The sequence below is a fragment of the Musca vetustissima genome, unplaced genomic scaffold (assembly GCF_032173495.1).
Source record: "Musca vetustissima isolate MV318-11 ecotype Yass unplaced genomic scaffold, APGP_CSIRO_Mvet_v1 utg4060, whole genome shotgun sequence".
Lineage (NCBI taxonomy): Eukaryota > Metazoa > Arthropoda > Insecta > Diptera > Muscidae > Musca > Musca vetustissima.
The window spans coordinates 108,667-131,201 of record NW_026884815.1 but is presented as its reverse complement, the minus strand read 5'-3'; the positions used below and the strand labels follow the sequence as shown (position 1 = coordinate 131,201).

The window sequence follows — 22,535 nt, the reverse complement described above, 5'->3', positions numbered from 1 at the left end:
GGATGCTTATATTGGGGATATGCCAAAAAAATGTCTTACACATTTTATCCTTTTAAGAAGTAAAAATGTGGTTAAATTTGAGCGGATCGAGTTTTTTATACCATTCACCTTGAGGCGGACATTCGAACTGGACTTTTATATAAAAATATGATTTGGTACATTTTCAGTAGAAACATTTCAAAACTTAAAATATCAAACAATAGTCAATTCTGTTAAAAAAACATTCCCAAAATTTCGAATAATGGAATCATGATCTCAATGCGAACCCAAAATACAGTCAATTTGTAAAATGCGACCCATAATAAAACCAGTGAGCGGAGCAAATGATACCCTACACAACTTCCACGAAAGTCTAACTTTTTATGTTCTGACGTTGGGTAATATTTCGCGATATTTGCACCCTCTTGACGGACTAGAGGTCAACAATTATTACTCATTTCTGTACAGCCTTTCTAACTACTTATCTAAATTCCCTTCACCCTTTGTGTTGTGAAGTTCGGCTATCAATTGTGGCCTATAGATCGACTCCAAATTACACAAAAAATAAGTTTTCGGTCCAATTTATCCCAAAACTACTAACTACTATCTAGTGCGGTAATGGGTTACTAAATAATATGAATACGTAACCACCTGTAAATATTTATGTGTAACTCCCACATCCGGGTACATACGACAATATATTTGGTATCGATTTAAAGGTCAACCACTCCTCTTTGATATACTATCAATTTATCGGGTCTATGTCCTTCAGGAGTAAATATATGCGCCATACAATATAAATTTTGTAATTTTTCACACAAAAGTCAGGGTCCATTTGACCCGCTAAATATTGACCGGTCTTTATCAAAACAGGCATGCTTATTCTTTGGCCCAATCCCCTTCTCCATGCAAAAATTCGCAGTGGGGCGACCAGAAAAACCGACTAAAATAAAGTTTTTGGTCCATTTCATCCCCTAAATATTAACCGATCTTTTCCAAAAACAATAGGGGTCTTCATTGGCCAGAACCTATCCTACATTTCGTGAAGATTGGTCCATAGCAGTGGCCTGTATCGTGTTTACAAATTATAATGGACAGACGGACGGACACACATGTCTAGATCGATTCAGCTAGTCGAGATATGACGATCGGTATACTTAAAGGTGGGTCTAGGACCAATATTTCGCGACGTTACAAACTTTTGGGGCTGCACAAAGCTATAATTCCCTGACAACATAGTTGTGTATGGTATAAAAAATCGGTTGATAAGCCTTCCCAAAAACTTAAAAATAAGGACTATTTGGGGGTACGCCTAATTTCGGGGCTATGCCAAAACGTTGACCGATCTTTTTCGAAATTTTCAATATCAAACATCCTACGTGTAGTTGCAATGTCTGTGCAAATTGTAAAGCTCTATATTATATATTGCGATGTCTGTAGTGAATTCAACAGACGAACATGACTATTCGAGTGTTGCAAATGTAATATAAAATAAAAATACTCTAGTATACGATTTTTAACTTATATGAGATGTTCTTGTATAATTTACAAATCATTGAATATTACATACATAATTTTAATATGCAATATGCATGTATAAGGTCAAACCTGACTTTCACCCATACGTAAGGTGGTCTATGTTTGTGATAAATTTCTTATATAAATATTTCTGCATATAATAACTTTCTATATGTTTATATATGGGATATATTTACACGAAAATTTATATTGTAAAGTTTATATATAATGATATATTTATATATATATATATATTTTTTTTTAACTATATAAAATATATCTTAAAAACATTTATATAAAAGTCCTTATTTAGAATGGGATTTTCTGTATTAGATTTTTATTAAATATGAAAATGTACTTTTAATATTCAGGGTGTGACAATGTATCATAAAACTAAAAACAAATAAAACATAAGTGTTTGCATTAAAACTAATGGTAATATATCGCAAAAATAAAATCACAATTTTTCTATTTTTGGGGAAATGTTATCAAATACAATACATACATATACCTACAATTACAAAGTAAATGTAGGTACACACACAAATCAAAAGAATACAATGTAGGTAGATATACTACCCCCACTATGATATTGTCGATATGTGTAAACGTTGATATAATCACATATCGCTAGCCAGCCAACCATCCAAACAACCAACCAACCACCACCCTCTAACAAAAATGACAGCTGAGCTGAGTGGCGAAAAATGCACCACCGGCTAACGAACGACAACATTTATCATCACCACCACCCCCTTTTGGTGAATATGATATGAAATAAAGCTACAGACAAAATCTAAATCTGCTAGAAAATTGGGAAACGGCAAATACACAAAAAGTTGTTTTTTGGGGGAAACGCTATTAACCCTCTGTGTGATAAAGCACAGGAATAAAATTATTGGTGTAGGTGAATATTTGAAATGAAACTAATTCGAAATTATAACAAAAAAACACATGACCAAGAGAATGAAAGTGGCCGCAATCAATTGTGAAAATGTTGAGAGAACAAAAATAAATACGATACAAAGTGGATGAAAACAAGTAGCTGTTTTAGGGGTACAGGGTAAAATCAGCCCTTAAGACCTCAGGCAAAAATGCACAGTGGTTATTGGAGTAAACTTAAATCGAAATTTATATTTTTAAAAAATTTCACAATACCCTTTGCAAAGTTATTTCTAGGGCAATAAGTCAATTTTTATATAAACAACGATAAGCAGATCTATCTCTGTCAAATTTTTGACCATATAGATGGACTATACTAAATCCATAAAAATAATATTGATTGATTATAAAGTTCAAGCGACATCGTCACGGTCACTGGTCGGTTAATTTTCACAGCGATTATGTGTGATGTTTGGCGAAAACATAGGACTTCAATTGGCAGGACTAGGATTGATCTTCGTGTCATATATTGTGTATGATTCCTTCTCAATTCCAAAGGAAATCGATCGCTTGACCGTTTTCTATATCAGACGGTCATGTTTTCTTTGGCAAAAGAAGTTAACACAATGCTATAAAATAATCACCAATGGTAACATACAACCTGCTTTGGCTTTATAGGTTGAATAAAAAGACGCTTATTGGACATTACATCCTTCTTTAGCTCCTACATCAATCTGCTGAATATATTTCCCCTTGTGTTGAAGATGTCTGTTGTTCAACATCTAAAGCAGGTGTGACTTCAAAACTGTTTTCTTCTAATTTTGGTGGACTGTCTACAACGTTATATTTCGCAACAAACATCTCCATCATTGTGGCATGAAAATAAATCACCAAATATTGATTGGAAGAAGTTAGTTTAATTTTAACTCCATCAACTTATCCATTAAATTTAATGAACATATCTTCGGAAAACTCAACATCTATATTTTCTGAGTTTCATACATATGTATCGCTTTCAATGTTTCTATAATTAGTTCCGCAATATTTCTAACTACGAAGCACTTCAATATGAGTCACATATATTCCAATATAAGTAAGACCATATAGCAAGGATTAACGAATTGATCACGAGCTACTAAACGATGAATCCTACATGTCCAAAACTTTCGAAAAGATGTGTGATACTTCAACCCCTTCATAATAAATAAATTAAAAAAAAAAAAAAAAACATTAACATATGGCAGGCACCATCAACACATCATTCTAACCACGGTTCCCAAGCGTTATTGTGTATACATGGCATCAAGTTGGCTATCCCATAAAATATTATCATTGTATGTGCAAAAGAGAGTTGATTTGTAGGACGAAAAGACTGTATTACCATAAACACAACCACCATCGACAGCAGGAACAAAAGCCGCCCCGAATAGGGGTTGTTTTTTGCACTCTCTGTGTTCCAATTCGCATGACCGGTCTGCTGGTTGTTCGTTTGGTGGTCGATATGGCTATGACTACGACGACGACAACAGCCAATGCTTGAGCCAACAGCCGGTTACAGAGCACAGTTGAACAGCGGCATTCGGAGCGTACGGATCATAAAAAATCTAGTTTGGCGGAAGCGGCAATTCTTCTTTAAATAATTTCAATTCAATTCTCCCTCACTTCTCATTTCTTATAACACCCCAAAAATTTAGACATTTTGAATATAATACCAACAACAAAAAACTAAAAAAAAAACAGCAGAAACCAAAGAACTTCTCATCCATACATTGTGTATGTATCCAGTGGAGGTAACGCGGCGACGAGACACACAAACGTTGTTACATCCATAGAACAAAAGAAAACCAACAACAAAAAGCAAAAACAAATTTCGTATTTGTGCAATTTTACGACGACGACAACAACAAAGTACTCACCAACCCACCAACCAACCAGGAGGTAGGTGTGTGTTCTTTCTTTGAGATTTGTGGCAGAAATAGTCCAGGCGGTGGCAAAATTATCCAATCCGGTTCTGTTTCCTGTCCAGCGACTTCTCTGCGTGAAATATCAGCTCAGAAGTGAAGCAAAACATTTTGGGTGTTAAGTTGTAACCGATTTTTGGAAATTTTCTTGAGGCCAAATTTTGACTCCTTTGTGAGTTAGTTAAATCATTAAAAGTGGAATCCCCAAAGGCAGAAAACTCTTCGGACGCTCAAACAGCAGCCAACAACTCAGGGTCGGCTGAATCTCCCGTCCAGGCGACAACACCGAAAACGGCGAATAAGACTACAGCTGCTGCCGGCGGCAACAACCGAAGACCAAAAATGGCTGACAACTGCGTCAAGTGCAAAAAGGTCATCAACGCCAAGGAGGGCATTACCTGTGCCTGTCAAAAGAAGTTTCATCGCAGCTGTGTGAACATCGATGAAGCCCTGTATGAGGCCATACAAAAGAACCCCATGATCGTGTTCAGCTGCGATGATTGTCGCCAGCAATCACCAAAAGCCATGGCCACCAAATTGCAGGCCATGGAGGATAAGCTGAACAAGCTGGTGAATGGGGTCAACCAGATACAGGGTCGCATGTATCAGCAATACTTTCAAATGGGACCGAACACCAACAATGCCAACGATGTAAAGAAACAGACCAACAGTCTGATTGTGGTGGGCAACAACTGCAATTCGGATCGTTTGCAGGTGGTCTGTGACTATGGCCGTTGGGTGCAGGTGGGTAAATTTGCCACCTCCACCACTGAGGACGACATCATTGAGCACTTGGCCGAGGAGCTGAAAATGAACAAGAATTTGGTGAAATGTACCAAATTGGTGAAAAACGATGCCAATTTAGCTGCCTTGTCCTATTGTAAGTTCAAAATTTCCATACCCGATTATCGCTTCAATGAACTGTTCAACGAGGCAATTTGGCCGAGTGGTGTGATGGTTTCACCATTTACACCACGTTCCCAATTAAATCAAAATCGCATTTAAGGGAAATCAAAGAAAATTTGTGAAAATTTCTCAGAAACAAAAGAAGACGAAAAGAAATTTGAAGATGAACCAGTCTAGCTGAGAAGATGGAGGGAGGTATAAAAGTAATGATGTGCAATGGAAAGCAGTAGCAGTGGGGAATAGAAGAGGACGGTGGTAACTGTGGTAGGTGGAGCAGAATAAATACAGATGATGAAGATGGGACACCTGGAAGGGGAGCTGTTGAAAGCAGAGTTGCTTGTTTTGCTGTTTAGGGGTGCTTTTATCTACTCAATGGGGGTGGTTATCAAGAGAACGAGAGAAAATAGAGAATGAGTGCAAACGAATACATACAATATTAAATAAATAAAACATAACAAATAGAATGTGTATCTCGTAATGCTGAAAAACAGAGAGGAACGTTTATGGAGAGTGAAAAATTAAAAATTGAGAACAAATTTTGCAAAAAGTGGATACCGACAAATTGTTATTCAAAACCCCCCTAAAGTATGCATCTCCAAAAGAACAAAGAAAACTAGCAGCAATGTTTTAACAATTTTTTCGAGAACTTTTTACATTGTTCACCCTATTGAAAAGTTGCTACTTGCTCTCCTGTATTTTCCCCTAATTTTTGCTGGCTTTATATTGCATATACATATACTTTTATATATACATTACATACATATATATATCTATATATTTCAAAAATTTTTAAATTTTTGCAATTGAAAAACAAATGTAATTGAGAATTTGCTTAAAATGAAATCTAACAACTTATAAAATTTCCAACACAATTCAGAAATAAAAGCTTAACTAAAAAAATAATGAAGAAATAAACAAAGAAAAATATATTGTATTTCATAAAGAAAATATATTACAGAAGAAGAAGAAAATAAAAACACAACAGATTAATAACAATATACTTTAAAATATTTTAGAAATTTATAAACAACAGAAAACTCACAATTACTACTACTACAACTAATATTTGAGAAATCAATGAAGGCAAAGGCAAACAAAAATAATGAAATTACAATTCCCAAAAGTATAAAATATATTAGAAATTTGAATTACACACATACATATATTTGTCGTAAAATTACAAACAGTAAAAGTAACATTTTTTAAAAAACCAAAGTAACGAAAAAAATCTCCCCCATTATAAAATAATATAAAAATTTTACTGTAGTTGAAGCCGGGACACACACACCCATCCACCAATCTTAATGGGTTACTTTCAAATTTACCCAAAGAAAATTTCGAATATAACCCGGATGGAAGGGTGCAATGGTGGACCGGCACATAACATTATTACAATGATGATGATGAAGAATAATATGACTTTAAAGACATACATACATATTTAATCGTATATATTATACTACTTCTATTTCAAATATTTCCAAAGATTAACTTTAAGTGTATTTCCCAAAAATAACGGTGAAAGTATATTTTAAAATTGAATACTGAAAAAAAAATAAAATAATTTAAATACATAACAAAATATATAAATGTATGGATAACTTGAATGTATGTATTTTGAAAATGTTTTTAATATTACTTACACCCACATACTTATTTGTATTCTCAATTATATTTATATGTATATGTATTTCTTCTATATAAAATCAATTCTTAATTAAAAAGAAAATTATTAATTCCTTCTTAAATTACAAATTGGACATATTTCTATTTATTTTTTAAAAAAAAATAAAAAATTATATTTATTTCCAAATACAAAAAAGTATTTTTTATTTATTTCAATTATTTATTTATTCAAGAAAACTACAGAAATTCTATTTTACATTTTCAAATTATCACCAGAAAAAAAATACAAAAACAAATAAAAAAATATTCACAATTGTCGTATTAGAAATGCTCCTTAAAAAACTATTAACAATTTATTGTACTTTTAAAATATTAAACAAAAAAATATAAAACAATGTAGTTTGAAGCAAATTTTTTCCAAATGCTTGTCGTCGTAAACGATTTTAGAGATTTTCAAAAATATTACAAAAACAAAACGTAAATAAAATAACAAAATGAATGGCAAACAGCAAAACAGTAGTGAACAAAAATTCAAGAACATGAAGAATTTAAATATACAAAGAAGATATGGTTCGTATAAAGAGATGTTTATTTTCAACCACAAAATAGGGGAATCCCCCAAACATTTATTATTCAATTTCCATAATTTCGAAAACTATACACATCTTTATGCGAAAATCAACATTTGTTTTTTGCGTCTTATCTTCTCCATTCATTCGTATGAAATTTACAACACACAATAATATTCACAAATAAACCGACAAGAACAACAACAATTTAAGTCTTTAGTATACAAAACAAACGGGAATGATGATAAACAAACAGAGCAAAACAGAAAAAAAAAATAATGCATGCATGTATTTATATCAAATTTTTAAAAAGAAAACCAAACAAAATAAAATTTCTTGAAATAAAATAAAAAATGTGTATGCGGATTATTGTATTCTCATCAAATTGGCAGGGGTGGGAAATTCTTAATTCATGTGAATTGTAGATGGAAATTTAATGAATTGGTAAATGAAGATGTTATTATCTACTATATTGCATATAAATATAATGTGTATTGTATTTTTTATAGAAAACGTTTCTTTTAAAATATCCAATCAGGTCCTTACAATCTGTAGAAAATCGATGACTTAAGAATGGCAAAAGCATTTTCTATAGAAAATCAATGACCCTTAGAAGGTTCGAAAAAGCTTCTATGGAAAGTACATGACTTAGAAGAATCAACTCATTTTCTATTGAAAATAATGAACACACATTTTCTATAGAATATTAATGACCCTTAGCAATCTCGTTCGAATGTTGGTTTAGACTCTAATTTCAAAATATTGGCGGTATTGATAAATCCATTTTTGGTGTATCCCCAATAAAGATTGGGTAGGAAATCTCCCTCCCAAATAATATTGGCATATCTTCATATTGGCATATCTACAGATACAGTATAACCTCTCATACAGCATTTATTTTTTGTTTGTTTCTTACAAAATTGGGTGCAATTTCACATTCACAATTCTTCGTACCGAAAAGTATCAGTATTGGTTCCATTTTATCAAGAGCTCCTATATAACCTATTATTCCAATAGGATACATTTCGTTTGAGTAGAAAATCGCCTTACATTAATTTTTTAAATAATGGTCGACATTTAGGTATTGAGTCCCCAAAACTCCTTAAAAATATAATGATTTCATCTGTTCTCATTACATCATACATTTAAACCACAATTTTCATCATTAATTTCCAACCTGGCTAAAAAGGTCGAAATTATTTATATACTTCTTTTAATATTTTTATTGGATTTCTAAATTTTCAGAATACGGACAATATGGATGTTGAAACAAAACTTATTTCTGAATACCAAAAAACTATAAATGTGTCCGCAAACAGCTCAGAAGAAGATGAAACCAGCAACAATGTAAAAGAATCTGAAGAGACTACAGAGAATAACTCCACAATTACAACAAAACCGACTAAAGAACCCAACGAGACTTTCATTGAACATAAAACCACAACGACCTTAGTAAACAACACCAACAACGACAACACAATGGAAAGGCTTTTTAAATATTTGACTGATTATGACCTGGAGACTTTTAGCACATATGACAATTTTACAAAATGGCTACAACGTCCTGTAGATGCAGCAACGCTTGGTGTATTTCGTATTTTTTATGGTAGGTGTTCGATTGAAATATACAAAATGATCTCCCATATGAATATTTTATTGTTTTTTAATTAGGTGCTGCAATGTTAATCGATATGGCTGAGGAGCGTGGTGGCGGAAATTTAGACATTCGATTTGGTGAACCATTGCATTGTCATTTTCCACTATTCGATGGCATACAGGTGTTCAGTTTTCCCATTATGGGTTGCATTTACCTGTGTATGTGGTTGGGTGCCATTGGCATAATATTGGGTTATCGTTTCCGTCTTAGCTGCTTGGCCTTTATTCTACCCTATTGGTATATTTTCCTTTTGGATAAGCCGGCATGGAATAATCATAGTTATCTATTTGGTTTGGTGGGTGTAATGCTACTCTTTAGCCAAGCAAATCGTTATTGGTAAGTGCGATTGTGTTTTCTTTAATTTTTTTCTTTATAAAGATAAATTATCTTTTTTTACAGCTCATTAGATAAATATTTCAATCCAGAAATGCCGACCACTGTGCCATATTGGAATTATTTTCTGATTAAATTTCAATTTTTCATACTCTATATGTATGCCGGACTTAAAAAACTTACCGCTGAATGGTTATCGGGTTACGCTATGTCTTCACTAAGTCGCCACTGGGTCTTGAGTCCATTTCGTTGGGTGTTATCTGAAGAATTGGCTGATTTATTAATTGTTCATTGGTTTACGGCAATATTTGATTTTAGTATAGCATTTTTCATGACATGCAGCAAGACACGATTATTGGCCACACCATTTATGGTTAGTTTTCATTTGATGAACTCACGTCTGTTTGTAATTGGTAAGTTGATTGTTGATGTTTTAAATGTAAATACAAATGTTTTGACAATTTCTAGAATCTGAAGAAAAAAGAAAAGGGTTTATGTGAATAAAATTTGTGTTCTTTTGTACAGTGATTCAATATCATCACGAGGAAGTCTATAATAAGGAAATATAATAACAATTATAATATTAACTTCTATATAGACTCTATCCATAAGGACCTCCTTCCTTCAAATCCTCTATTAAGACTCCCTGTCCATATCTTGTCCGTTGAATTGTACCATCAATATTGCTTTTACACAACGGGCTGAGGTGACAGACGTCTACGGTGGGTCTATTGTTTCCGCTTGTCTATGTGTTCTCCACGTATCAGTTCATCTTAAAGAGACCTTGTATATTAGATCAGCACTTATATAAATACTACATATTTCCATTCTTTTATTAAGACTTCAACTCGTCTGTTAGGACTTCATTTTTTATATGAAGAGTCTCTGCCTTCGCTTTGTATGTTAGAACTTCCTATCTTTATCTCGTATATATCTTTAAGTCTGAAAAGTGAGTTTTTCTAGAAGCTTTCAAAGTATATATGCCATGCACATTTTTGCTTATAACTTTGGTTTGGATTGGCTGCAAAATTCAGTGAATTTAAATTAAGGACCGTATATGTATTTAAAACATGCTAAGTCGAAGCATACTAAGGGGTCGTATAAACTACTGCATGCAAAGCGTATATGTATTTAAACAGCGTATATATATTCAGACTCCCTAGACTCAATTTATCAGCTAATTTATAAAGATTTTATAGTATAAAAAGTCCATTCACCTCGTCTAAACTTTATTCACTGATCTATAAAAAATCCTTTCTGCACCTTTATAAAAAAAATTCTTCATCTCGTCTATAAATAAACACTTGAGCTGGTCTAAACAAGCTTTGTACAGCTGGCCTGTAAACATTTGTCAGTTCTTCTATAGGCTGCCTCCAGCTTGTCTATAAATTCATCCTTCTTTTATAAACAACAAAAAAACTACACTTAAAACTATACAGAAAACTTATTATTTTTTATTTTTCCAACAGGTATGTTTCCATGGGTGTGTTTGGCCCAAGTGCCAATGTTTTATGGCTTTGATTGGCCGCGAAAACTTAATAAAGAAAATTTCAAAAAATTGTATAACAAATTAATGAAAAAAGATCCCAATGAAAAGGAAGTACAAAAAGTAAATGCAATTAAAGACAGCAGCAAAGAAGAGACTAACAATGAACTCCAAGAACCAGAAAAAATAAACGACAATCCAATATATTATTGTAAAGGGTGTCAGAAACAATTAAAAATAACCAACAAATGCAACAAGAAAGAATATTTGCAAACATTTGTTGTTCTGCTTTACTGTGCATTGCAACTATTTTTGCCATATTCACATTTCATTACCAAAGGATATAATAATTGGACAAATGGCTTATATGGTTACTCATGGGATATGATGGTGCATTCGTACAACACCATTATGACAACTATTAAAGTTGTAGATAATTCCAATAATAAAACACACTATTTAAATCCTTATGCATTTACGGAATACGATCGTTGGATGAAATACGCCGATATGGCACAACAGTATGCCCAGTGTATAAAACGTAATATTGATTTTGAACACAAACGGAATCCTCGTGGCAGTCCATTAAGTTCAACAAATATTTCCATTTACATTGATGTTTGGTGTTCTATGAATGGCCGCTTTCAGCAACGCGTATTTGATCCAAGGGTAGATTTACTAACAGCTGAATGGTCACCTTTTAAGAGAACATCATGGTCCTTGCCATTGCTCACAGAACTGAATCATATGCGACCCCGGTTGCGTAACATAGCCGATGATGTGTTATCGTGGAATAATTATTCGGATGTGATGTTTGTTGCCGATTTTCCAGGTCTAACATTGGATCATTTTATATCACCGGATTTGACAAATGTTTCGCTTACCATACTGGAGGGTCATGTCCGTTATAAAAGTGATGATGAAAATGAATCATATTTTTTAACAGCTGGTAAAAGTATTGGTCTTCCCGCTGGTGTTATGCATCACATAACCACATTAGGTATGAAGCCATCATGCTATCTTTATACATATGTTAATAAGACCATGCAACAAGAGAATATCATACTTGATAACACAACAATAAAGGAGAAACCCTTACTGCCGTTGTGGCAAGAATTTAGACAGCGCGTAGATAATTATATACGTTTCCTACAACATATGGGTAATTGTATTTTACATTTGCTATATGGTGTACCGATACCAATGAAAATACGAGATAAAGATTAATAAGATGTTACTGCACGATTATGAATTGAAACAAAAAAAAAAACAAAGACAATTTATAAAAAAACTATATATGATTAATAATTTAATTTATTTAAATGGCATTATACAAAATAACAAATTATGTACTTCTCATAGATCTAAGACAAAAAGGACGGGACGAATGATAATATATGAGGTGTACAAAATTGTACATTGTTACTATTCTTTAGCCGATCGTTCCTTCACCTGCTATATGAACACTTCCTCCTTCAGCTTGTCTGAAATTTTTAGTTCTGTCAGCTGGTCTATAAAATTCCCTTCACCAGTCTGTCTTCAGCTCGTTAATAGCTCACAGTACCTTCATCAGACCGTATATAGAAATATCCCTTCATCAGTTATATGCTAGTCATATTGTTAACATAAATAATAAATCTATGTAAACGTAAAAGTTAAATAGAAAGTTGTTTTTGTAAATAATTGAAACCTATGACAGGTACAGGTTTTAATTATTAGGTTGATCTAACAATGTAGTATATAGTTTGTTAATATGTATTCTAATACCATTTTATTTTAATGTGCCAAGTATATGCCAAATATAAACTTTTAAAGATTAGTTACTTACTTTTGTGAAAAAATATATATTTACATATTTTTGTTATTATTAACATTTGTATACAAATACCCGTTTGTTTTATGTTCAGAAAAAAATGTGAGTGATATATGGACAATTTATGTATGCATTTAACAAATATACAATAAATTAAAAAAGACATATTTATAATTTCTTTTATTTATCGGGGGGATGAGGTTTTCTTTTCAATTTCCACAATTGTTTGTATATACACACATGTAAATGTACTTAAACAGGTAAATTAAATTTCACTTTTATTAACTAGGAATTCAACCGTTTCTATAGTCTTAAATTAAAAAAAATTGTATCATCTCAATGGTCGTTTGGTATAATTATTACTAATTTACAAAAGAGAAACAAAAACACTTAATACTAATCAAAAAACACACATATTCTGCATAACAATTACAATCAAAATCAAAAAGAAATAGACAATTAACATCTATATACATTTTGATATCAATTAGTTGCATTCGTTTCCTTTTGGCTTAAAATCAAAATTGTTGTGTTTGTGTTTCCCAGAGTCGAGCATAGAGACCATTTTTCTTAAGCAACTCTGCATGAGTGCCACGTTCACCAACTCGGCCATTTTCCAAAACTAAAATCTCATCAGCATCCATGACAGTGGATAAACGATGAGCTATACATATACTGGTGCGACCTTTTGTAGCTCTCGCCAAGGCTTGTAAAATGTTCTACATATCGATATGTTAGTATGAATTTTATTAAGAGTGGATATTTTTCAATCTACTTACATGTTCTGTAATTGAATCTAAACTACTGGTAGCCTCATCAAATATAAGAATGGGGGAATTTTTCAATATGGCTCTGGCAATGGCCACACGCTGTTTTTCACCACCGGAAAGTTTCAAACCACGTTCGCCTACTTGCGTCTGATATTGCTTGGGCCAACGCATTATATTATCGTGTAGATCGGCCATACGTGCGGCATTTTCAACATCTTCTTGACTTTTACTCAAGTTACCATAATGAATATTGTGTTTAATTGTATCATGGAATAATACAGAATCCTAAAAACATGAAACAACATTTTTTAATATTTAAACAATTAAATTATTTTAAAATTAAAATTAAATTTTTTTATTATTCAGTACTACTTGTGTATTCCTACTAATCAGATAATAATTGAATTAAGAAAATAATGAAGCTTCACAAAATAAAGATTTCCTCTATAAAGACCTTATAAAAATAAATTCTACATGATACTTATTTAAAAAGGCTTCCTTCAGCTCATCTACAGTTTTTTTTTTCAATTTTTCTAATATGTTACATTTTCCTGCGTATGTTAAAACTAGATTTAGTTTTCTATTAAAACTATCATCTTCAACTGAAAGGAATTTCTTTTAACTTGTCTATTAAAACATCGTTCAGTTTTTCTATAAAATCTAGCTTCACTTAGTCTACAAAGACCCCTTTTTCAGCTTACTTTAAAAGATTGTCTTCTTCGTATATTCTTCGACATATTTATAGGTACATTCTCGTAACATAGTGTTTACTTTTATACTCATTTCTTTTCTAGTCAATATATTCGTACCCATGCATCTGCAGAACTACTCATAACAGTTCAGTTTTATAAAGAGCTGTAGAAAACTCATTTAAGCCATTAGTTTTCTCAATGCTTTAAGACCCCTATATTGCATACTCGCTTCATTTTGTCTAATTACAAGATATAACATAGTCCGAATTCTTATTCTCATACACGTACAGAGCTTGCCTTTATAATTGGCTATAATTTGTTGCTATTTATACAGGATGTTTATCAAAAATATGTAAAAAAATTACACAACTTACCTGAGGTACTACAGCTATTGCTTTTCTCAAACTTTCAATATCCACTTGACTTATATCCTGGCCACCAATTAAGATTTTACCCGCATTCGGTTCGAAAAATCGGAATAACAATCGAACCATTGATGATTTACCCGAACCGGATCCACCAACAAATGCGATATTCTTTCCAGCCGGTATTTCAAAAGATAAATCTTTAAAAATTGGTTTACCCGGTTCATATTCAAAGCTAACATTTTTAAATTCAATTGAGGCATTATCTGGACCCAACAGCAAAGGTGGGGCATTAACGGGTGCGTGGACACGACTATCGACATTCATCAAGGTAAACATAGCTTGCATATCCAACAAAGCTTGACGCACCTCACGATAAACACTGCCCAGAAAACCCAATGGTATACTCAATTGAAAGAGTAAACCATTGACCATCACCAAATCACCGACAGTCATATTGCCCTTGGCAATTTCATTGGCAGCCAAAACCATTATAACGCTTAGGGCAGTACTGAAAATTGCATTCTGGCCAAAATTTAAAACCGCCAAGCTAGAACTAGTTTTCAAACTGGCCGATTCGTATTTTTTCAAGACTTGATCGTAACGTGCTGCTTCGAATTTTTCATTATTAAAATATTTAACTGTCTCATAATTAATTAGGGAATCTACAGCCTTATTGCCAGCCTCATTTTCGGCTTGATTCATGTAAACACGGAACTTTGTACGCCATTGTGTTACCGATAAGGTGTATGCAGCATAGACACCAACACAACCCATTGATACACCGGCAAATGCTAAACCACACTGGAAAAATAGAAACAATTAAATAATTACAATGATTTTTAGGAAACGAATTAATGAACATACCTTTAAACCCAATATACTGGATACTAAAGCCAATTCAAAAATGGTGGGGACAATATTAAATACCATGGCAGTTAAAACAAAATTAATGCCTCTGGAGCCACGATCAATCGTCTGTAAAGAAAAAAGATAAAGAATAATCATAAATTGTATAGAAAAAATCTATGTAGCAGATAGAAGAAGAATGCCAATGACAGAAAGCTAAACTGTCCGTAACGATATGGATAAATGCATTTTTCAATCCATGTTGAGATGAAACATACGACTTCCAAATTATCACTACACGCACAAAGGATACTCATGTCAAGGCATCCGCATACATAGATTACTCCTCTCAATACCTCGATAGGGAAACGGTTGGCTCACTTGAATCTTTAATATCTGAAATTGTCAAAATGTTTCAAGCAAAGCTGTCTTGTACAGTCTGCGAGAATATAGCGGATTTTTGCGAATATGCTCTGTATATTTTATAACTTAAGCGTGAATAATATTCACATTTTTCAAAGTCAGGATAACCAGTCTGTGTTTGAAGAATCGCTGAGATCACTAACTTTCATGTCCTCTCGGGAAAAACTTGGTTTATAGTATTTATTCTTACCTTTGATAATGCACCAGTCTGCTTATTTAGATGGAATGCCAAATCTAAGTTGTGTAAATGTAAAAATACATTCGTTGCAATTTTACGAATGGAGTGATGCGCCACTTTGGCAAATACAGCATTACGCAGTTCATTAAAACCGGCTGCACTGGCGCGGGCAATACCATCTAGAAAAATTAGTAAAAACGATAATAATAAAATAACAATCCATCTCAAAATATTAGTAAATTCTACTTACATCCAATTAACATGGCTGTGGCAGTGGTTAAAATTGTATCGGCAGGTGTATCCATTGTTAGGCTACCCATTGTGTCAACGGCTCCCTTAAACAAAAATGGCACACATACAGTTAAGACTTTGGAACCAGCTAACAAACCCAATGATATGGCAACTCTGTAAAAAAACACTTATATGAATTTTATAATAAATAATTTAATACTTGTGTCCGTTCTTACCTTTTCCTTACTAAGGCATCATCTTTGGGCCATATATAGGCCATCATTGCCCTTATCATATCTTTGGATGTTACTTCCGGTGCATCTAATTTTCCTAGATTACTACCCCCATCACCACCACCTCCTAGATGAACGTGACATTGTCGTAACGGTTGTAGTTGGAGTTGTTGTTGCAATGTTTGTACATGTTGGGCTGGACCTGCAGGGATTTACTAAATTGAACAAAGTAGGATCCCCACAGGGCAAACACAACATACAAGCATATATATTTTTTATAATATATACATACGTACAAAATGAAAAATTCAATTTTCTGGTTTTCCAATTGTTGTTAATTCAAGTAAAACAATTAGCCTTTTTTGTTAGGTTTACAAACAAAGCAATAACAGAAAGGTTAAAAAATGTTATTACAAAAATAAAAGTGTAACCTCCCGGCGCCCACCATTTGAATTTATTTTCTTAGGAAAGCTTTTATTTGAGTATGATAAGCAAATATTGGTCACAGAAATGGTTTTAATCCGGTTGGTGCAGACATACCCATGTTTACTAAATTCGTATTAATAGAAATTAAAAAAAGAAAACGTCGCAATTTGGACTGCAAATTTTCATAAAACAAGGGTCTAAGGCTTTTAAAGAAGATAAATGTTTTAATAGTCGTCCCTTCAATGAAATACCACACATTAAGAAAAAAATTGTATTTATTTCATTTCTGTGCATTACGAGAGCAGTTCGAAAAGTTCTTAGCCTAGCACAGAACTCCTTCATATAGAAACAGGTGTTCAAAATTGTTTAATATGAAAGCACGCATTTCTAATTTTTCCACTGTAAAAAATTGTGGATGCGTCTTTTTTAAATACCTATTTCTATATGAAGGAGTTGCCAGATCGAAACTAAATTTTACATGTGTTCATAACATAGATGTTTCCAAAATACTAAATTTTTTGTTTACATGGCGCTTTCTGTGCTAGGCTAAGAACTTTCCGAACTTTTTTATTCCGAACTACTTTTATTGATCTACCTATTGCTATACTCCTTTTTTTCATGATAAAAACAAATATTATTTAAAAAAAAATTAAATTCTTCTGATTTCTGGTTAGTTACTGATGTAAAACAAATCTGACGATTGGCGAAGCTGAAACAATTGCTCGAATATTGTATTCAAATGGCGGAGGAACGTACACAAATAAAATTTGTTAGTTTTATTATAAAAAATCATACAAATAAATTGAAAAACAAGAAATATGTAATTACTGCAACAAAAACACATTTTGTGGTCTTTTTTACAGGAGATGAAGATCTTTAAGACAATTTGAAAGTAGAAAACAGTGTCTCAAAACAAATTCATCTCCTGAAAAAAGGATTGGAGAAATAAATAAATGAAGAGCACAAACTTTAGTGGGGAAAATACAGATGAAATTACCAAAAGAAAAGAAGGATGCAAGTTCTGAAATATATTTATATAGATAAGCGAACATTGGTATAGAAAATTCTAGCACAAAAGGACATAGGTGAAATTGGAGATCTAATTCATTTTATAATGGAAAATTAAAATTATATTTTTACACATTCACAATGACGACGAGATACAACATGAAAATTTTTCGCAATTGCGTACAATTTTGAGAACAATTTTGATATAGGGAGGAGAACGATCTGCTGTTGAATTATCCATTATTTTCTGGATTTTGTGGAATTGATTAATACTTTTTGGATAATGAATTACAAATAGAATATAAATTATGATAACTAAAATGATTGAAAATATTTTGTAAACATACAATGTGCTAATAGAACAATCCAAAAAAAACTATAGACAAGAAATTTAAATTTTAAAGACAGACATTTTAGCTTACGCTTTCTACAAACCCATTGCAATTACTAGTATACTTATAAAGGTTTGAAAAGGGGGATCAGTAAACCAAATGTTTCATTACTTGTTGTTATCAATACAACATGTAATATTGTAGAGAGAATAAAAAAGTAAGAAAGGTAGACACAGGATACTTTTGCTATATCGCTTCCACACTTGGTTAACATGCCATACAATTACCTTTAGGCGTCTTCTTAACAAAAACACCACCAAGCAATTTACTACCAGGTGTGGGAGTAAATGGTGTTATCTTCTTTTTGTGTGGGTCATTTGTTGAAGTGCCATCGTCCACCTTGGTGACAGTCGTGCGGGAGCTAAGCAGCTATAAAGAAACAAAGAAAAGAAAACAATTCCCAATAATGTAAATAAAACACAATTCATTTTTCTACAAAAGCATTTTAAAATTATATTTTATTTTGTGTAAACACAAATCTTAAATTCTAATATTCTATTGTATTTATACAATTTTGTAAATATTTATGACATTCTTGTAAATACGACTTAACAACTATTCCTGATTTTGATAGGGCTTTCATTGATTCCAACGAATTAATGAATATTTCATATTCGTTAATTTTAAATTCCAATAAAAGTTTCATTTCATCATTAACATTTTCTAAGTTGGCCACAGATCCGAATGCCACTTGATTCAATATATTGGGAAAATGACTCTCTTCTTTGAAAAGTAAATGTAAGACTACATGTAAATTATGTGATATTCCGTCTAAACGGTGTACAAACATCTGGTCGCATAGATTATGTTCTCTAATAAATTTAAATTTGTTTTTGTGGAATAGTCGCCCCTTAAGCGTTTTCTCCATGTGTAAAAAATTCTCTATATCATTAAGCGAAAACTCAAAATAATCATGGCAATTTAATGATAAAAAGAAACCATATTCTAATAATAATTTTAAATTTGTCAACGCACCATAGCTTATGAAAATCTGTTGTAATGGTAGGATTTTCGAATTTTCACAATTCTCCAATGTCAATATAAATTCCAATTCTTTGGTTTCTTTATTACGTATTAAATCCGCCTGGGTTTGAACTTGATCTGAATGATTGAAAAGATCTAAAAATGGAGCCAACGCTAAGTTGCAGTCTTCTGTTATGAAAGATTGGAAGAAGGATTTTTCAGGTTTTAGTTGTTTACCAAAGACATAAACACTTCGTGTATTCACAACAAAATATGACCAGCGAAATTGTTGTAGCGGATATTGCTCTTCAAAATTTTCGATTTTTAAAACCAATTTCAAGTTGCTATAGGCCAATTTAATTAGACGATTTTGTTCAACAGTTCTCTCCAATATATTTTCCGGTAAACATTGTAATTCCGAAATTGGACAGAAGTAGGGAGTTGTAAAATAACTAGGCAATGATTTTAAATATGGTAAATATTTTGTATTATCTCCTAGATTTTTTTGATATAAAATATAAAATGCCATTAATGCTTGAAATGATATTTTGTGATCTTTATCAAATTTTGTTTCATCAAATATGTCTTTGAATTCATCATCAGTTTCTATAGTTTTTATACTTAAAAGTGCATTACTTGGTAAGCGTATTAGTTCTGAGCCAGTTTCTAATGTTAGAGATTTTGAACATAAACCTCGACCGGTAAGAGGAAAGTTTCTAGCTGTCAATTGACTTTCATTTCTCCAGCCCAATGAACTTAAATATTTATACAAATCAGGTAAGAATCTGTCATCTTTATTTTGTTCATGTTCCTTTGCTAATTTTTGCCGTTGTTTACGATAACGATAGGTACGTCCCATTTTGTTGAGTTAAAAAAAAAAATATATAAGAAAATGTACACCACTGTTGAAATTCGAACAGCTTTTCACTTGTTTTAGCAACAATTGTTTAATCTGTCTTTTTCTAGTTGAAATTTAAAATGTCTGCAAAGATAACAAAATGAAGTGAATTGTAAGTCAGTTTTATTTGAAATAAATAAAAAAGCAGGAAATTTACTAGTAGCAGCATTTTGTTGCAAACTTCTTGAACAGTTACCATGAATAATTTTAATCGTATAGAAACTGTGGAAATGCTTGCTGGTTATTGTTTTTTATAGTTTAATTTTTAATATTCGAAAATCAAATGACAAACACAATAAGCATTTATGGCTTAGTGTGAAAAGTTTATTTTCGGTTTTGAATAATTTAGTTTATAGGTCCTATATCTATTGTATTCCCTTTTCCGAATTGTATATAATAATATAATACAAATATTTGACAATTTCGTCGATAGATTAGACCAATTGTTTATTCTCTACACAACTAATTTTATTTCAACCAGAAACTTCATCCTATCTATACAAGTCGACGCTGTGGGTCGGTTGTCAGAAAATGATATAATGGGATGACAGGACAAGAAAAAATTGGTTTAAATTTTCTTTACATCTAATCACCATCGGAAGGTTTACCAGTGGTAAATTTTCTGACATCTTAAATGAGGGTATTTTTGGAACTTTGGAAATTCATATCTAAGCAAAAATATAAATTCTTTAGCTGTTTAGTGTGGAAAATCTTTCACTATCTGAAATATCGAATTATTAAATTGTAGACACATCGTTTGCACATGTTAACATGTTTAAAAATATAAAAACCTGAACCCCAGGTTTTATAAATATCAATTCTGGTGAGGCCTACAATGAAGCGAAACCTTTATATCAAAAGGGTCTTATTCTGAGGCTTCACTTAAGTTCAAGGCCTTGTTGTAGATCGTTTCGAATTTAGCTTCGATTATTGTTATAGGAAGTGCGTACATACTTCCGAGCAAAATAAGTTCGATTGCATTTCATGTCCCGTCATGTAGTTACAGTCCGGGTTCTTAGGTCTATATGTTGTAAAAATGTCACCATACATTATTATTATTATTATTCATTATTTTTCATATGATTTCGATTATTCTAGATTGCATTTATTCTGCATCGTTAGAAATATCATGCACACATAAAAATACAACAACCACTTCCAGGCTATTGTCCACAAGAATAACAAACATTGATTGTATTACGAAATATTTGTATCAGATGTTTTTCAACAAATCTCAACGAGATTGGCCTTGACGAAAAAAAACAAACATACTACGTGTTTGCATGATTATGCGTGAACAAAACACTTCCCCCAGTAACCACTTACCAAATTTGCTGCCACACGATGATGCTGACCGGGAGCATTGAATTTGCAGTATGGATAACGTCCCAAAGTACTAAAACTTCTATGACTGTTAAAGTATTGTTGATGTTTGCTGCAAATTCTCGCCAAGTGGACAAGTCCAGCCATAATTTGTCGATCCAATCAAAATATTAAAACAAACGTGCGTCCGTCTTCACCAATAAAAAAATACCAATAGTGTTTTTTCTACTTTCTTCTCTGTCAAATTTTGACATAGGAATATTGACATTTGGCGGCGATGCAAGAGTGCGGCAAACACAATCGGCGTCGCCCGTATGATGACGGCTTAATGCTAACATATGCTGGCACTGCCGTATGAGAGACAATTTAAAATGTTGAAAATAATCAGCCTTACAGCCTGTTTTTGTAATTTGTTCCGGCAGTCACACTTATCGTTCGTATTAAAACGTATACGTCGAAAATTTGGTTTTTGTAATAATTGTAAAAGCTTTCGTCTAGAAACGATTGAGCTTTTTCATTCGTTTTTAACCATTAGTGCCAAAGTGTTTCTTTTGGTATCTTGTTGCAAATTTTCCAATAGAATTATTGCAAAATGAGGGTAACTCTGTTTATTGTTTACAAACAGTTTTTTTTTACATAAAAAGTGTCAAAATAGAAAATTCAAAATGTTTGGTACGATTGCAATTAATTTTAATTATAAAGAAAAGCAAAATATTCCCCAAAGGAGAATACCTATGGCATTTAATGATACAGCAACATTATTCCACTTGTTATCCACTTCAAATTTATTGGATCCGAAAACAGGACGGCCAGTTGCTAATTGTGGGTAAAGTTCCATGAGATCAACCAATTTTTGGAATTGGGCAATCGTTGTCCTTTTGTTGCTTGGGGTTCAAACAATTCAATATAATTTTTTACATTTCATAGGGATATATAATTTTTTACAAACCATTTCTTCTTATATATTTCATCAGAATTTTCCATATTTGTTACGTTCTTTTCACTAACAACACACAAATTGTAATGAACAAATAGTTTTCTTTATTATTATTTT

The 22,535-nt window shown here is 32.3% G+C and overlaps 4 protein-coding genes across 6 annotated transcripts; 2 read left to right on the top strand and 2 right to left on the bottom strand.

Annotated features, from left to right (window-relative positions):
* The first annotated feature begins 3,928 nt into the window (after positions 1-3,928).
* Positions 3,929-5,353, top strand: LOC133331823 (uncharacterized). Its single transcript, XM_061540197.1, has one exon. It carries the CDS (start codon positions 4,683-4,685, stop codon positions 5,343-5,345), a length of 663 nt encoding a protein of 220 aa, XP_061396181.1. The 5' UTR covers positions 3,929-4,682; the 3' UTR covers positions 5,346-5,353.
* A 3,762-nt stretch (positions 5,354-9,115) lies between these two features.
* On the top strand, positions 9,116-12,144 carry LOC133331835 (vitamin K-dependent gamma-carboxylase). The gene is made up of 3 exons (XM_061540219.1): positions 9,116-9,434; positions 9,498-9,844; positions 10,901-12,144. The coding sequence occupies exons 1-3, from the start codon at positions 9,121-9,123 to the stop codon at positions 12,142-12,144; spliced, it is 1,905 nt and encodes a 634-aa protein (XP_061396203.1). The 5' UTR covers positions 9,116-9,120.
* Positions 12,145-13,246: 1,102 nt separating this feature from the next.
* On the bottom strand, positions 13,247-21,705 carry LOC133331833 (iron-sulfur clusters transporter ABCB7, mitochondrial). Of its 3 annotated transcripts, none has more exons than XM_061540210.1 (9): positions 21,485-21,705; positions 18,525-18,666; positions 16,475-16,673; positions 16,258-16,412; positions 16,020-16,186; positions 15,425-15,535; positions 14,567-15,361; positions 13,510-13,785; positions 13,247-13,449 (listed from the first exon to the last, which is right to left on the bottom strand). In XM_061540210.1, the coding sequence occupies exons 1-9, from the start codon at positions 21,626-21,628 to the stop codon at positions 13,249-13,251; spliced, it is 2,190 nt and encodes a 729-aa protein (XP_061396194.1). In that variant the 5' UTR covers positions 21,629-21,705; the 3' UTR covers positions 13,247-13,248. The 3 variants fall into 3 exon arrangements, with proteins under 3 accessions (XP_061396194.1, XP_061396196.1, XP_061396197.1); XM_061540212.1 differs by having other exon boundaries at positions 16,475-16,598; XM_061540213.1 differs by lacking the exon at positions 21,485-21,705 and having other exon boundaries at positions 16,475-16,686; positions 18,525-18,665.
* LOC133331828 (SET domain-containing protein 4) lies at positions 18,785-20,132 on the bottom strand. Its single transcript, XM_061540206.1, has one exon. The coding sequence runs from the start codon at positions 20,117-20,119 to the stop codon at positions 18,785-18,787; it is 1,335 nt and encodes a 444-aa protein (XP_061396190.1). The 5' UTR covers positions 20,120-20,132.
* Positions 21,706-22,535: the final 830 nt, after the last annotated feature.